Source organism: Sminthopsis crassicaudata, chromosome 3 (genome assembly GCF_048593235.1).
Source record: "Sminthopsis crassicaudata isolate SCR6 chromosome 3, ASM4859323v1, whole genome shotgun sequence".
In the NCBI taxonomy this organism is placed as follows: Eukaryota; Metazoa; Chordata; class Mammalia; order Dasyuromorphia; family Dasyuridae; genus Sminthopsis; species Sminthopsis crassicaudata.
The window spans coordinates 69,184,154-69,199,224 of NC_133619.1; the positions used below are offsets into that span (position 1 = coordinate 69,184,154).

Genomic DNA, 15,071 nt, shown 5'->3' on the forward strand with positions numbered 1-15,071 from the left:
ATATATATATATATATATATATATATATATATATACATACATACATACATATACATATATATACACCTATATATAAAGTATTTTATAAAATTTGAAGTTTTACATAAATATTAGTTTTTACTACTGTTATGTTTATTACTATTACTTCTATACAGAACCTTTTCAACTTTATGTAATCATTTCTATCTCTTCTTTAGGTAAGAATTCTACTCTAAACCAAAGCTGCAAAAGTCATCCTCCTCTAGTCACTACTGCTAACAGGTGTGCATGTGTGTGTGTGTGTGTGTGTGTGTGTGTGTGTGTGATATGATTTTGAATATTTAGGGCATGCAACCATGTGGAAAGACAGCTAGGGCATTTTGTTAGCTCACTTTTATTATATCACCTGAGATTCTTTATCTTTTGTTCCTCCAGATAATTTCTGTTATCATTTTGTCTACCTTTATAAAATGATATTTTAGTATTCTAATTGTTATTTTGATAAATTTGTGAATTAATTATTTTAATTATATTGGAAAGGTCTAGTCATAAGCAATTATTATTTCTTTGATTATTAATAGCTTTGTTTTATTTCCACAAAAATGTTTTGGAATTATATTCACATAAGTTCTTGATATGTCTTTTTTACATTCCATGGTAGTATTCTGTAGTTATGAATGGGATTTTTTTTTCCTAGCTCTTCCTTCTAGATTTTGTTAGTTACATAAAGACTGTTGATTTTGTGGCTTTATTTTATATTTTGATATTTTACTGAAGCATATAAACAACTGTTTCCATTAATGTTATTAGTTGAATCTTTAGAATCTGTTGAGCAAACCATCATACTATTTGCATATACCAATAATTATTTCCTATTGGCCTACTACTATTATTTCTTATATCCTTTTCTTGGTCTATTACTATAGAATTGAAATTACTTATTGCTAATTATTATACATACATAATTTATATATCTATTATATATATACATATTAAATAATAGTTTTGACAATGAAAATCATTGTTCAAGTAAAACATACATAAGTCAAAATTATCAAGTAGAAAGATTCAATTATGTTTAGCTTCAAATCTTTGCAAATAACTAATACTGAAATGTTAGAAATAAAAATATTAAACATATTCCAGGGTCCAAAGATATGTGAAAATAAATTAATCATTATTCTTTCTTAGTATTCAGGTTGGATAAAACAAGGCTCTGATTCTTTACATTTGGTACACATTAATGAGACAGTTTTTCCTGAAAAAAATATTGAGGATAAAAGATTCATCCCACAATTCAGCCCTTCAGAGGCTGCCCAGAAGCCTCCCCTCTCAGTACCTAGTCTGTCAATTCCAGAACTGGTTTTATAAATCTGTGGCAAAATAGTACTAGAGAAGCTGCCATTTTACTTCTACCCTGAGATTTCATCAAGAAGAAAAGCAATATGAAGCCCTGACTAGACCAGAAAAAAGACAGCAGGATGAATGTCTTCCATTTGGCTGCTACCGAAGTTAACAGTGTGAATGTCCTATTGTCCATGTTTTAGTTCAAATGTTTACAGAACATCATATTAAAGGCTTACAAGCAAAAGTTGAACAGTATGGAGAGCAAGAAATCTTGGTCCTGGAGTACCAAAGGATAAAGTATACTTTCTACTTGATAAAAATTATAGGCAACAAAAGATGCACAATACTGCATATGCTCTCACAAGCACTGGTTCTGTTGATATTTTTCTTTATTACTAGGAAGGTTTATATGGCAAGGATATGTGATATTTTGAGAAATTACTCTGATATAAAAATTGAAGATTATCACCATCCTAATCACTATTAATTATATTACAAAATAAAAATTAATAGTAAATATTATAGAATGCCATTATCACTAAAGATAATAAAGGATCATTAGTAAATTTAGAATCAGGCCTCTATTTAATCCTTCTTATTCTACATTTAAACTTTTAGGAAAAAGATTTTGCCCCTACTTGAATTACACACATGCAAAGAATGTGCTGAGCCTAATTCTTAATCCCTTCAGACATAATATTCCCTTCCCTCCTTCCCCCCAGGTCAGATTTCCTCTTATTCATTAGTTCTCTAAAAGGATTACACTGTCTGACACTTTTTGCAGGGTCAGGAAAGGGAAAAGAAAGTAATTTCTGCTCCCTTGGAATTAGAGTTAGCCCTGACAGAGAATCGTCCTCCCCTCCTACATTTTTCTTGGTCTTCATATGAGAAGACAAAATTGGGGTTCATTGCTTTTGCAACAAAACACAGAGAAAAGGGCAAAGGTGGTTAACAGTCTTATAGCTAAAACTACAACAGGAAAGAAATGTTTGGGTGAGTCCCAAAGAATAATCAAATAAGTAAGTTTGTAAGGGCTAAAGGATCATGGAAGAAAAGGAAAAGGGATGCTGAATGAGAATCCTAAGATCAGCATTCTCCACCATTATCATATAGAGTTATTACTTTGTTCAGTTACTTTCCTGCCCTGTGGAAACAGTTTTATTTGATCTTCCTTTGGTCCATATTTCCTCTCTTTTATTTTCCTTTTAAGAGTTAGTGGGGTCAGAAGAAAATGTCTACATTTTCCTTTTATTGGTCACATGACCCTCCCTTTGCCTTATTGGAAGTTATATATAATCATGCAAATGTCATCACTTATGTGAATAAAAAAAAATAGTCTTGAAAAACCAAACCAAAACTAAATTACAAATTTATGGTTTGTACTTAAATTTAAGTTTCATTTCTGTTAAGTTATAAGAAACACCAAAGCATACATACATATGTACATACATGCAACACACATTAATATATCACAATTGATGTCCTGAACTTCAAGCAGCAAAGAAAAATTTAATTGCTTCCAGAGGCAGGGACTACTAGTAATTCTAAGTTAACTAGAAAGCTCAATTAACCAGAACATTTCATTTCTTGAAATATATGTTAACTGAGTTTTTGTTTTAATGTGTTGAAATAATGATACATTTACCATAACCATATCATTCTTGTGAATGAAAATAAATTTTGCCTTGGGAAAATAGTAGTCCAGAGTTCTGACAAAGGTGCATGGGGTAAAATTTCTATTAACAAAATCAATCACTCAGCAATTATAATGGAATCTTTTCTCATCTGTCTGAATGATGAAAGTGAAGATCTTGGGACAAACCATAGCTGCCTTTTACTCTACTTGCTGCTATTTCATAGTGAAGTAAGAAGTAAATTACTTTGATATATCTTTTAAAATATTTAATGTAAGAAAACATGAGAAAACTAGTTTACTTTGAACAAGTGATTTTTTTTCATTTTTTGTAATAATGTCCTGGTAGCACAAATGCCTTATAACTAAGGGGGCCCATCACAACTTGTCTTGACTTTTGGCTTGCCACTGGTCTCCAGTGATTCTGGAGTAGACTTTGCAAATCTCTATGTCACTTAAATCCAATTCTTGCACAAGTCGAGACATCACTCTCCTGAGAATAAAGGATGAACAACAATGTACAGCTAAGGGATATTCTCCATTAATGCTTTCTCTCTTTATGACATTATGAAAGTCCTGGCATTTTAGAGTAGTCATCTTGAAAGCTTCTATGATAGCCTACCTTAAAACTGTTCATCCACATGACTCCAAATACTTGAAAATCACCATGGAAAGGAAACCCATCACCTTTCAATGAAGTCCATTCCATTTGGGGAAAGCTCTATTTAGGAGGAAACAAACTCTAACACTCTATTACATTAAAGAAATCTAAATTTCTCTGTTTAAATTTGTTACCCACTATTCCCATTTCTACTCTTTGGATTCAAATTGAATAAATCTAATTTCATTATACTTGACAGCCTTCCGTGTACTTAAATAAAACTATTTTTGGTCTCCTGATTTTTTCTTCTCAGATTATTCAAATGCTACTCATGATACAGGCGCACTAGAAGCTTTATTCTCTTGGTTAGCTTTCTCTGACTATTCTTCAGTTTATCAATTCCATTGTCCTAGAAACCATTCCTCTCTTTTTGTTAAAATACATTTTTATGTTTTTTAAACTATTAAGCATTTTTTCTTACTGCTATGGGGAGGGAAGGAGGAGGAAAAGTAAGGAAAAAGGAAAAAAAAAACTACACAATTCAGCAAGCCTATGTCAATGCTAATACTAATCAATACTAATCAACTAATGCAATACTAATCAACCTACCAAACTATTACTATATAACTAGAAAATATGATAATGAAATTCATCCAGAGGAACAAAGAACCAAAGAATATCAGGAAAAAAACAATTTTTTTTTTCAAGTGGGAAGGAATGGAACCTAGAGAGTACCTGATCTCAAACTCTAATACAAAGCAGCAATTCTCAATATAATTTTGTGTTGAAAATACTTTAGGTATATAACATATTGAAATGGTCAGATCTAGTAGCATAGTGTTCATTATATCCGAAGATCCCAGTTATTGAAGTAAGAATTCACTATGTGATAAGACTGCTGGGTAAACTGGACAGTGATATGGGAAAATTAGGTTTAGGTATTCTTCTCAATGAAGTTGGGACTTTATTCAGCTTTATATGTATAAAGGGAATCTAGTTAGAATGTACAAGTTAATATAAATAATTTATGGCTTTAATGTTAAAAGGAAAATGTTCCTGAAAACAATTTAGGAAGAATGGAAGTCACAATGTTAGGAAGTTACAATGTAACTTGCAATAGAGTTTTCCATTTTAAATAATGCATTTAATGATTATGGGAAGAAAGGAAAACTATTAATTAAGAGATCAGAATGTTGGAAAACAAACTAAGTAAAATGGGATCCATAGAATCTATTTATTTTTATAAGTCCATTACAATATAAATTACTTTTGGTTCCTTTTTATGACCAAACATATTAAATAAACAATTCTTGAATTCATTACACAGCAATAAAGTATTTAGAATTTCAATTAAGGATTATTTTCCAAATTTCTAATAAAAACTATAAAATCCTTCTTTCAATAAACTAATAAATTATGATATTGTAATTGTATTAATTAACCAAAATAGAAATTTTGGAGCACTATAATAGAAAATATGAAAAATATTATGGCTAAAGTTTATTCCCCTTACTGAATAGCAGATACGACCCAAAAAAGAATATTACTTCTATAATATATAAAAGCCCTTAAACCTTGAGTGTCATCAATTGCACAAAGATCACTCATTGAAATTGTAGGTGCCATTTGTATTTTTATTATTAGAATACTATATCAAAAATGTATGAATATACAGAAATTAAATGTTTATGACTCCTCATTAAAATGACTTATTGAAAATTCCTAAAATGTAAGAAAGAATGCCATGAAAGGCTACCCATACATTTTTCTGAATGTTAATACTTTCTAGAGTAAGATGAACATCATTAGTCTTTCTTGCTTTAGTCAAAGGACATAAGGCAATTATGATAAGATTGCTATTATTTCACTGGTAGAGAAAACCTGAGATGGGGAAATTTCCTCTCTCAATGCAGCTCAGAAGTTTTTCTGCAATGCAGTTGCATGAAGCAACTGGAACAGGTCTCAGAATCAGTATTTTGGCAGAAAGACTTTATCCCAAGTCTTCCTAATTCCAAAGCCACTTAGCTCTTAGTCCGCTATTCCATGCTGTACATAAATTAAGAATGGAAAATTCCCTTTGTTTCTGGTGATCAGGGAATGTACTATTTTGGTTAATTTATTATTATCATTAATTCAGAGTTAGCCTATATGTGTACTAAGGATGGGCTACTAATTTCCAAAGAAAATATTTTTAAAACTTGTTATAGTTTATAATTATAATTAAATATAAATATAATATATAATATAATATATAATATAAATTATAATTTAACTTTTGTTTGAATTCAAAATTCAAATGAATTCAAATTCAAAAATTCAAAAAATTCAAAAATTCAAATTCAATTTTAAAAAATTCAACTCAATTCAATTTAAAAAAAGGTCAGAATCTTGCATGTCTAAAGTTCATGATTAACTGGTATAACAATTTTATTTGCATAATACTATAGAGAAATTATTTGTGTTTTGGTGTGGGAGACAGTTCACATACTGGAAAAATTGTCAGTTAAACTGGAATTAGAAATCCTACTTGGCTTTGAGTCCTAACTCTTCCCAAATAGGTAAATGAACTTTAACAAGTCACTTATAAACTCTCTGATGTTTAATTTTTTTTAACCATTACATCATATTTGTACTTCCTATCTCATAATCTTTCTTTAAGGAGAGTTGTTTTACAAACAAATATACACTGTTCATTACTATCTACTATATCTAACCAATTCTTAGAGCATACTTAGGCAGAGAGAAAAGCAAATGGGTGGCAAAAAAGGAGCTGGCCTTGGAAATAGGAAGAGCTGGTTTCCATACTTGATTTGGTTCCTTCTAGGTCTATGTCTATGACCCTGTGCTATAGGACACTTTATTCTGCAGTGCTCTACACACTAAAACTGTAGTTTGCAAAGGAGAATGCTGAATAGAGTTCCCTCCTTGTTAGTTCCCCAGATTAGTGAAATCACAAATATAAAAACAAAACAAAATGGACACCTTTGCAAGCTGTATAGAAATAGTGAATTCAGTTTCAAATAGTAGTCTATTTTCAAGTTTGCATATTAACTGATCAGTTGCCATGAAGAAGCATTTATATGTCAAAACCTATGAGATAGCTTAACTGATCTAAATTTAAACTCAATTTAAAATGCTTCTGATTTTTGAACTCAAGGAAATTCACTGTCTACAAATACAAGTTATTAAAATATTTCTCACTTTAAATTTAACTAGCATTAAACTTTGTGGTCATCATATTACTATAACTTTATTGTTATAGAATTTGCAAGTGAAGTGTCTTTCAATTGCAATTGAAAACTGTTATTCAAAAGAATGACCACATGCTTAACTCTTCATTTCACTGTTTTAACCTACTGATATCTTTTTTCTTAATTAGTGCAAAGAAATAGTTTGCAATCATGTACCTATGGAATTTCCCTATCCTAATGTTAGAGTACATCGACAGGATGGAAAATTACTGGCAAGGCATTATATCTAATAGTAAGAACAGAAATATTTTGTCTAGATTCTACTGTAAATGGTTTGTACATTGATAGCACCAGTAAAACTTTAATTATAATAATCTTTTTCTAACAATGTTTATTGATTCCCATAAAGTATCTACTGAAAACCATATTTAGTAGGAACAAAAAGATGATAAAGGGACTATTTAGTCAACAATATATTTGCATATGATTGCATCCATGTGTTATAAAAAATGTACTAATATAAAAATATACATATAATTTTCACCATTAGTAAAACAAATAAATAAACAAAAAACTGCCCAAGTTAGGATTAGAAATTTATAAATTTGAATTAGAAAAATAAGAAATATTCACATTACCTTTCTCAGTGAAAACAGTAAACATAAAACTACTAATGAGTTTATAACCAATCTTATAGCTTTCTACTTCTTCATTAGAGTTAGTAAACAAGAAATCAAATGAAAAGAATAAAGAAAAGAAACCAGTGAGAGGTAGGGATAGAGAAAAAGATAGAAGGAGAAAGCATAAATAGATAAATGATTGTTAGTCTATTCACTGTCCATATAGCTTCCCAGTGTATTGTGTTATTTCCCACCATTTAAGATACTGTTAAAAAGATTAAACACTACTCAGAGCTCTTCAACTATTCTCTAATCATTCATCATTTATTTCAAATGTGATAATAAAAGCAAATCACTATAATGTTAATTATTCTCAGAAATAACTAGAGAGAGATCAAGCTGAAAATGATAGTTCAGTTAAAGAGGCAGAACTGGCCTTTGGCTGCACATTTCCCCCTCATGTTTTTGTAATAATTGTCCAAGATTCCTTGCCTCTATGTTCTTCCACTCCTCACATTTGAGGCTACTAAATTTCTACTGTAAACTCAGGTCTTCAAGTACAGATCTTAGAACAAATTCTGAAGCCAGAAGAAGAAAATATAAGGGTGTGATTAACAACATCAGGTAGAGCAGAAAGCCACCTATTGGATATCAGAGATAGAATTCCAAATTGCCATTGGAACATTACTCATAATATGTCAAATAAAGACTGGGCATACCCACTCAAAAAGTTTCAAACCACATCTTAACATTTATTGTATTTTTTTTTTTAATAGCAGGCAAGATCTTGTAAAATATTTTACAAAATATATGTAAACTAAATATATACCAAATTCCTGAACTACCAATACGGTAACCAGGATCAAAATAGGATATAAAACTACAATGGCCGATTGTGATCATTGCTTCCATTTCACTAATTATCTTTTAAATAGCATATTCTGAGATTTTCCTGAAGTCAAAGTTAAGTTCACTGGTTTATAATAATCTTTATACCTAAAATTACCTGCAGTCTCTCTAGTCCCATAGCCCTTTTGCTCTCCACTCTATCAAAGCTCAATCACTTTAGTAGTTCAATAATCAGTCAGCAGTTCATTGCTAGACTCAGAGATTTAAGAGTTGGAATTATAAGAAGTCTTCAAATTCAATTCCAACTTACAAACTGTGTAACAGAGAGTTGAAGTGACTTAGTCACAGCTAAGTATTTGAGTATTTAAGTATTTGAAACAAGATTTAAAGTCATATCTTCCAGATGCCACGTCTAATTCCATAACCACTAACTGGTAGTATCAAATTCAAATAGAAAGAGACTGCAGTGGGCTGCACAGTGATTCAGAAAATCACAACTCAACATTATCTATGTTGCATTGTATTTTCATTTTTTTTTCTTAAACATTTCCTGCTGAATTTTAGGTCAGGAAATCCTAGCTATATTTTCTATTACTATTATTATATATATATATATATATATATATATATATATATATATATATATATATATATATTTTTTTTTTTTTTTTTTTTTTTTTTTTTTTTTTTTGAAAAGTTCTTTCTAAAAATCCAAGATTTCTGGCATAGCAGGCTAGTGAGACAGGGATTGGACCTATGATTTCACTGGTCTAGGAAACATCTGAATGAGAAAACTTTACCAAAGTCAGCAGCTTTTCTTTACTTATGGACTCTTAGACAGCGCAGCAGATAGAGTACTGTGCCTGGAGTCAGGAAGATTCGTCTTCCTGAGTTCAAATCTGGCCTCAAACACTTCCTAGCTGAGTGATCTTATTTCCTTTAGCTTCCTTAACTGTGAAATGAGCCGGAGAAGGTAATGGCAAAACAATCTAGTTTCTTTGCCATAGAAAGCCCCAGCTGAGGTCATGAAGAACTGGATATGACTGAAAAATGAGTCAACAAATGGCCTTGGAGAGTTTTAGGGCAGGAAGATTGAACCACCACAAACAGTCCTAGGAGAGGTGGCGTGTTCTCCTTCAAGAATATCACATGGCCTCTCCTTCAGATTACTTCTGACCTGTTTATTTTTCCTATTTCATTACCTCTCCCTAAGTTTACTGGCTTTCTTCAATAATTGGTTCTTCCTTATTAATAAGAATTAGGTCTAGAATGGTAGATGACCTTATTAGCTCCTCTAACTTGTGATGAATGAAATTATCTTTGGGGCAAGACAATAATTTATTAGCTCTTCCTCTAGAATAAGATAGAGAGCAGCAGAATAAATCTGAGTAATGAAGACCCTGTCACTAATATATCATAATTCCAGGCCCAGCTTGTGATTTATTTCCCTGATTCTCCCCCTATGTTTTCTTTCAGTGACAGAGGGCTGGGCCTGGAGTCAGGAATATCTGAGTTCAAATCTAACCCCTAGGCTTACTAGCTGTGTGTCCCTGGCCATATCACTTAATCTCTGACTCATTTTCCTTACTAGTAATGTGGGGCTGACATTAGCACCTACCTTCCAGGGTTGTGAGGATCAAATGAGAAAATAATTGTCAGAGCTTGTAGCACAGGGTCCAACATCTAGTGGGCTGTATATGGATGCTCATGTGTTCCTGAAGTCACCCCACCATGCAGACCCTACCCAGTATACTGCAGGGTACACCAGTGACAGGGCTACTGCTATTCCTTCCTCCAAAGACCTACACCCAAACGATGTCTATCACATTGACTCTCTCTTGTTCTAAGTTTCCTCACATGAGTTTATTTTCTTAATAAATAATACTTCCCTGCCCTCTGGCCCTCCTCTTTTACATATTCTGTTCCTTCTGAATAAGATCTATCTTTGCAGTGAGAGGCAGCAGGGCCTAATAGAGAGATGCCTCCAAAACTAGTCAAATCCCACCACTGACACAACCCTGGCTAGGACACTTAATCTCTTAGTGCTCTAGTCAGCTCTGTAGGAGTGTAAGTAGTAGGAGAGGTGCCACCTTGCATTAGTAGAAGTTTCCCGGTCTAGGAATTCTACCCATGAATGGAATCTGTGGCTCATTTCCTGTCCCTAACACTGTGAAGAGGTCTCAGGCCCTGTTCAAACTCTGATCCTCCTGGCCACTCCCTCACAGAGCCACCTGTGAGCTCCAGTGACCTCGCTGGATTCTGAGGAAGAAATGCTCAAACTTCCAGAAATTCCATTCCCTTGAGAGAAAAAAATGAATGAAAATCTATTTGCCCGTCCTTTTCATAGTGGCTAGAAACTGGAAAATGAATGGATGTCCATCAATTGGAGAATGGTTGGGTAAATTGTGGTATATGAATGTTATGGAATATTATTGTTCTATAAGAAATGACCAACTGGAGGAATACAGAGAGGCTTAAAGAGACTTATATCAACTGATGCTGAGTGAAACGAGTAGAACTAGGGGATCATTATACATTTCAACAATGATACTGTATGAGGATGTATTCTGATGGAAGTGGATATCTTCAACATGGAGAAGAGCTAATCCAATTCCAATTGATCAATGATGGACAGAATCAGCTACATCCAGAAAAGGAATACTGGGAAATGAGTATAAACTGAGAGCATTGTTTTTTTGGGTTTTTTTTTTGTTTGTTTGTTTTGTTTTGTTTCTCTTCCCAGATTATTTTTACCTTCCAAATACAATTCTTCCTTTGCAACAATAACAACAACAAAATTCAGTTCTGCACATATATATTGTACCTAGGATATGCTATAAGATATTTAATATGTATGGGTATGCCTGCCATCTAGGGGAGGGAGTGGAGGGAAGGAAGGGAAAAACTCGGAACAGAAGGGAGTACAAGGGATAATGTTGTAAAAAAAAAAAAATTTATCTGTGCATATGTACTGTCAAAGAAAATGTTATAATGACAAATATTAATAATAAAGAAAAATATTTTTTAAAAATTGAAAAAAAATATTTGCCCAGTGTGCTCAGGGCCCAGGGCCTGGGGGAGATACTCTCTGTTCTAAACCACCTTCTGAAGGCTTCTCCTACCCTTTCCATGCTTATATCTCTGCCTAACAGTTATAGTTGTTTGAAGGTTTAAGCACTTTCAGCAGAAAGGCTATTGCAGCTCTTTTGTGATTGAAAGCATACCCACCTGTATAGGAAGCCTTGAGGCACTAAGTCTGTTTTTGTAAACTGTTTCTTCCCTCATGTCAATAGGACTCTCACAGATGAAACTCTTTTGAAAAATAATATCAATTTCTATAAAAGTTCTGGACACTACTATAGGTTTACGCAATGACCATGAAAAATCCCATTTGGCAAAAAAGAAGGATAAAACTAGTGACAAGATTCATTTCAACTCCCATCATGTTCTTGGTCATCAGTTTTGGACCCATGCAAATCATTTCAGTAGTTACACTCAACAAGGGACGTAGAAAAACAGATTTTGCCTCACTTCCCCCATAGTCTCCAATGAATTTAATCAAAACCAAGGATTCCACTGGCAATCCTGACAGACCTCTGGCTCCATCCCCCTTGGGAATGAAATTGCACCTGATCCACCCAACTAAATCTATTGAATCCCTCAATTATACCAGTCACAAACTAGGCTACTTCATCACAGACTGAACTGCAGTTTCAGTAAGTTGTATTTTCCCAAATTTCTCTTTGTTGGATTTTCACATTCCCTAATTCCACCATTTCCACTATCAGAAACACTCTCTTCACTCTAATGCACAGTTCAAACATGTGTTTTATAAGGAATACAAAAATATAAAAAGAAATGAGAAAAATATTAGTAGAAAAATATTTAGAAAATATTCTCATCTCAGATAAAATCTAAGACAATTATTTGGATTCATACTCTATTTTGACATTTTAGTATACTAATCTACTATATGTACACACATATGTATGTATATACATGTGTGATATTACACATATGTGACAAAAGAAGACACATAAGAAAATTTCATATAATGATAACAATTGTTATTTTAACCTTAAACTGGTTCCTAGGTTCTATTCAGAATTTTAAGTCCAAAATTTAGATTATTTAAATAATGGTTGAGAATATTATCTATTTGAATAGTATCAGACAAATCAAAAAAGAAAATTAAAAAAAAACCCTCCTCCTTAGAACTATAAAGGGTACAAAACTTAACATGTTATACAAGTGTATACAGATTCATTGCATAAATAACTTTTCCTTCCACAAAACTGTGAGTAAATAACAATAAAACTTTGTTTTTTAATCAGTAACATTGCATCTATCATCCCCAGAGTCTACCTCACTACAATTATTGTCTTAAAAAGGCAGACAAATAAGAGAAAAAATGCTAATATGAGGGGAAACTTTGTAATTATAAACAAAATGTATTAAATAAAATAGATCTATATACATAAGCTATATATCTATACATATACACATATATACATACACACATTTATATGCATATGCATATTTGTATGTATTTACATATACATTTAAATAGAATGCAGGCCTAATACATATATATATATATGTATATATATATGTATGCATATATATATATAAAATTTGCACAAAATGAGATTCTGCTTATTTTTTTAGAAACTATGGGGATCCTTTTGCAGATGGTATCTTCCTTATAACTACAGCCTCTAAGACAAATATGTAGAAGAGTCCACTTAGTCTGTACTGCCATCAAGTGCCTAAACCACTTTGTTCAAAAATCATCACCAATTCTAAGATTCATTTACAGCTATAATAGCAATTTGGGAACTGGCTAAAAGCAAGCATCTACTATAAATCTCTAAAAATCACCAGAAACTTCCATAATAAAATGTAAAAATCATTACTAGATACATAGAATTCTTACCAGTTCACTGGAAGATCATGCAGTCTAAAAATGTCGCTTAACTTGTATTCAGTTTTTGGTGGAGAAATAGTTTCTTTGTAGAAATATAAATTTGGATTTGGTTGTATATTGATGGGAAATTCTGAATCCTAAGAGAAACAAAAATCCATCTTTAAAGGGCTAAATCACAGAAAATAAAACTAAACAATTCACTAGTAAATTCTTACATAATGACTTCTGATTTTACCTCTTCCAGGCCCTACTATATGGCTTCCAAAATAACTTATTTAACAATAATATATATATATGTTTTAGCTCATCCTCCTTTTTTTAGCTTTTTATTGACAAAACATATGCATGGATAATTTTTCCAACATTGACCCTTGCATAACCTTTGTTCCATATTTTCCCCTCCTTCTCTCCCAAGCCCTCCCCTAGTTGGCAGGTAGTCCAATACATGTTAAATATGTTGAAATACATTTTAGATCCAATATATGTATACATATTTATATAGTTATCTTGCTTCCTGAGAAAAATCAGATCAAGAAGGAAGGGAAAGAAAAACTGAGAAAGAAAACAAAATGCAAGCAAACAACAACAGAGAGAATGAGAATGCTATGTTGTGGTCCACACTCAGTTCCCACAATCCTCTCTCTAAGTATAGATGTTTCTCTTCATCACTGAACAAGTGGAACTGGTTTGAATCCTCTCATTGTTGAAGAGAGTCATATCCATCAGAATTGATCATCATATTGTCTTGTTGCTGTGTATAATGATCTCCTGGTTCTGCTCATTTCACTTAGCATCATTTCATGTAGGTCTCTCCAGGTCTCTCTAAAATCATCCTGATGGCACAATAATTTTCCATAACATTCATATACCATAATTAATTCAGCCATTCTCCAATTGATGGGCATCCACTCAGTTTCCAGTTTCCTGCCACTACAAAAAGGCCTGCCACAAACATTTTTGCACATGTGGGTCCCTTTCCCTCCTTTAAGATCTCTCCGGGATATAAGCCCAGTAGAAACACTGCAGGATCAAAGGATGTGCACAGTTTGATAACTTTTGGAGCATAGTTCCAAACTGCTCTCCAGAACTGTTGCATCTATTCACAGTTTCACCAACAATGTATCAGTATCCCAGTTTTCCCACATCCCCTCCAACATTCATCATTATTTGTTCCTGTCATCTTAGCCAATCTGACAGGTGTGCAGTGGTATCTCAGAGTTGTCTTAATTTTCATTTCTCTAATCAATAATGATTTGAAACACCTTTTCATGTTACTACAAATAGTTTCAATTTCTTCATCTGAAAATTGTCTATTGATATCCTTTGACCATTTATCAATTGGATAATGGCTTAAACTATTATTTGAGTCAATTCTTTATATATTTTAGAAATGAGGCCTTTATCAGAACCTTTGAATGTAAAAATGTTTTCCCAATTTATTGTTTCTCTTCTAATCTTGTCTGCATTAGTTTTGTCTGTACAAAAACTTTTAAACTTAATATAATCAAAATTATCTATTTAATGATCAATAATGATCTCTAGTTCTTCTTTGGTCATAAATTCTTTCTTCCTCCATAGAGCTGAGAGGTAAACTATCCTATGTTCCTCAAATTTGTTTATAATATCATTCTTTATGTCTAGACCATGAACCCATTTTGAGTTTATCTTGGTGTATGGTAACAATAATATTTTAGTCAGTGATGTATTTTAATACTGAAAATAACTCTAGAATATATATTTCAGTAAATCTCTATTCAAAAAGCAATAATTCTGAGACATCAAGACATAGGATTAGTTATCCTAAAGTACATGTTAATGGTCCCAAACAGACTAGACAGCTCTTAACAGAGTATCTCCTTTTCCCATAACATCCATGGACACAGGAACAAAGTTATATTTGAAATTGAAAGACCTTAAAGATATA

General features: G+C 32.2%; 1 protein-coding gene across 1 annotated transcript in view; it reads right to left on the reverse strand.

The window, feature by feature from the left end:
• Positions 1-15,071, reverse strand: part of SPAG16 (sperm associated antigen 16) — a 1,297,727-nt gene that overhangs the window by 1,097,965 nt on the left and 184,691 nt on the right. The window contains exon 10 of the mRNA XM_074298771.1: positions 13,157-13,284. Within this exon, the coding sequence (XP_074154872.1) occupies positions 13,157-13,284 (128 nt within the window). The remainder of the gene's footprint in view (positions 1-13,156; positions 13,285-15,071) is intronic.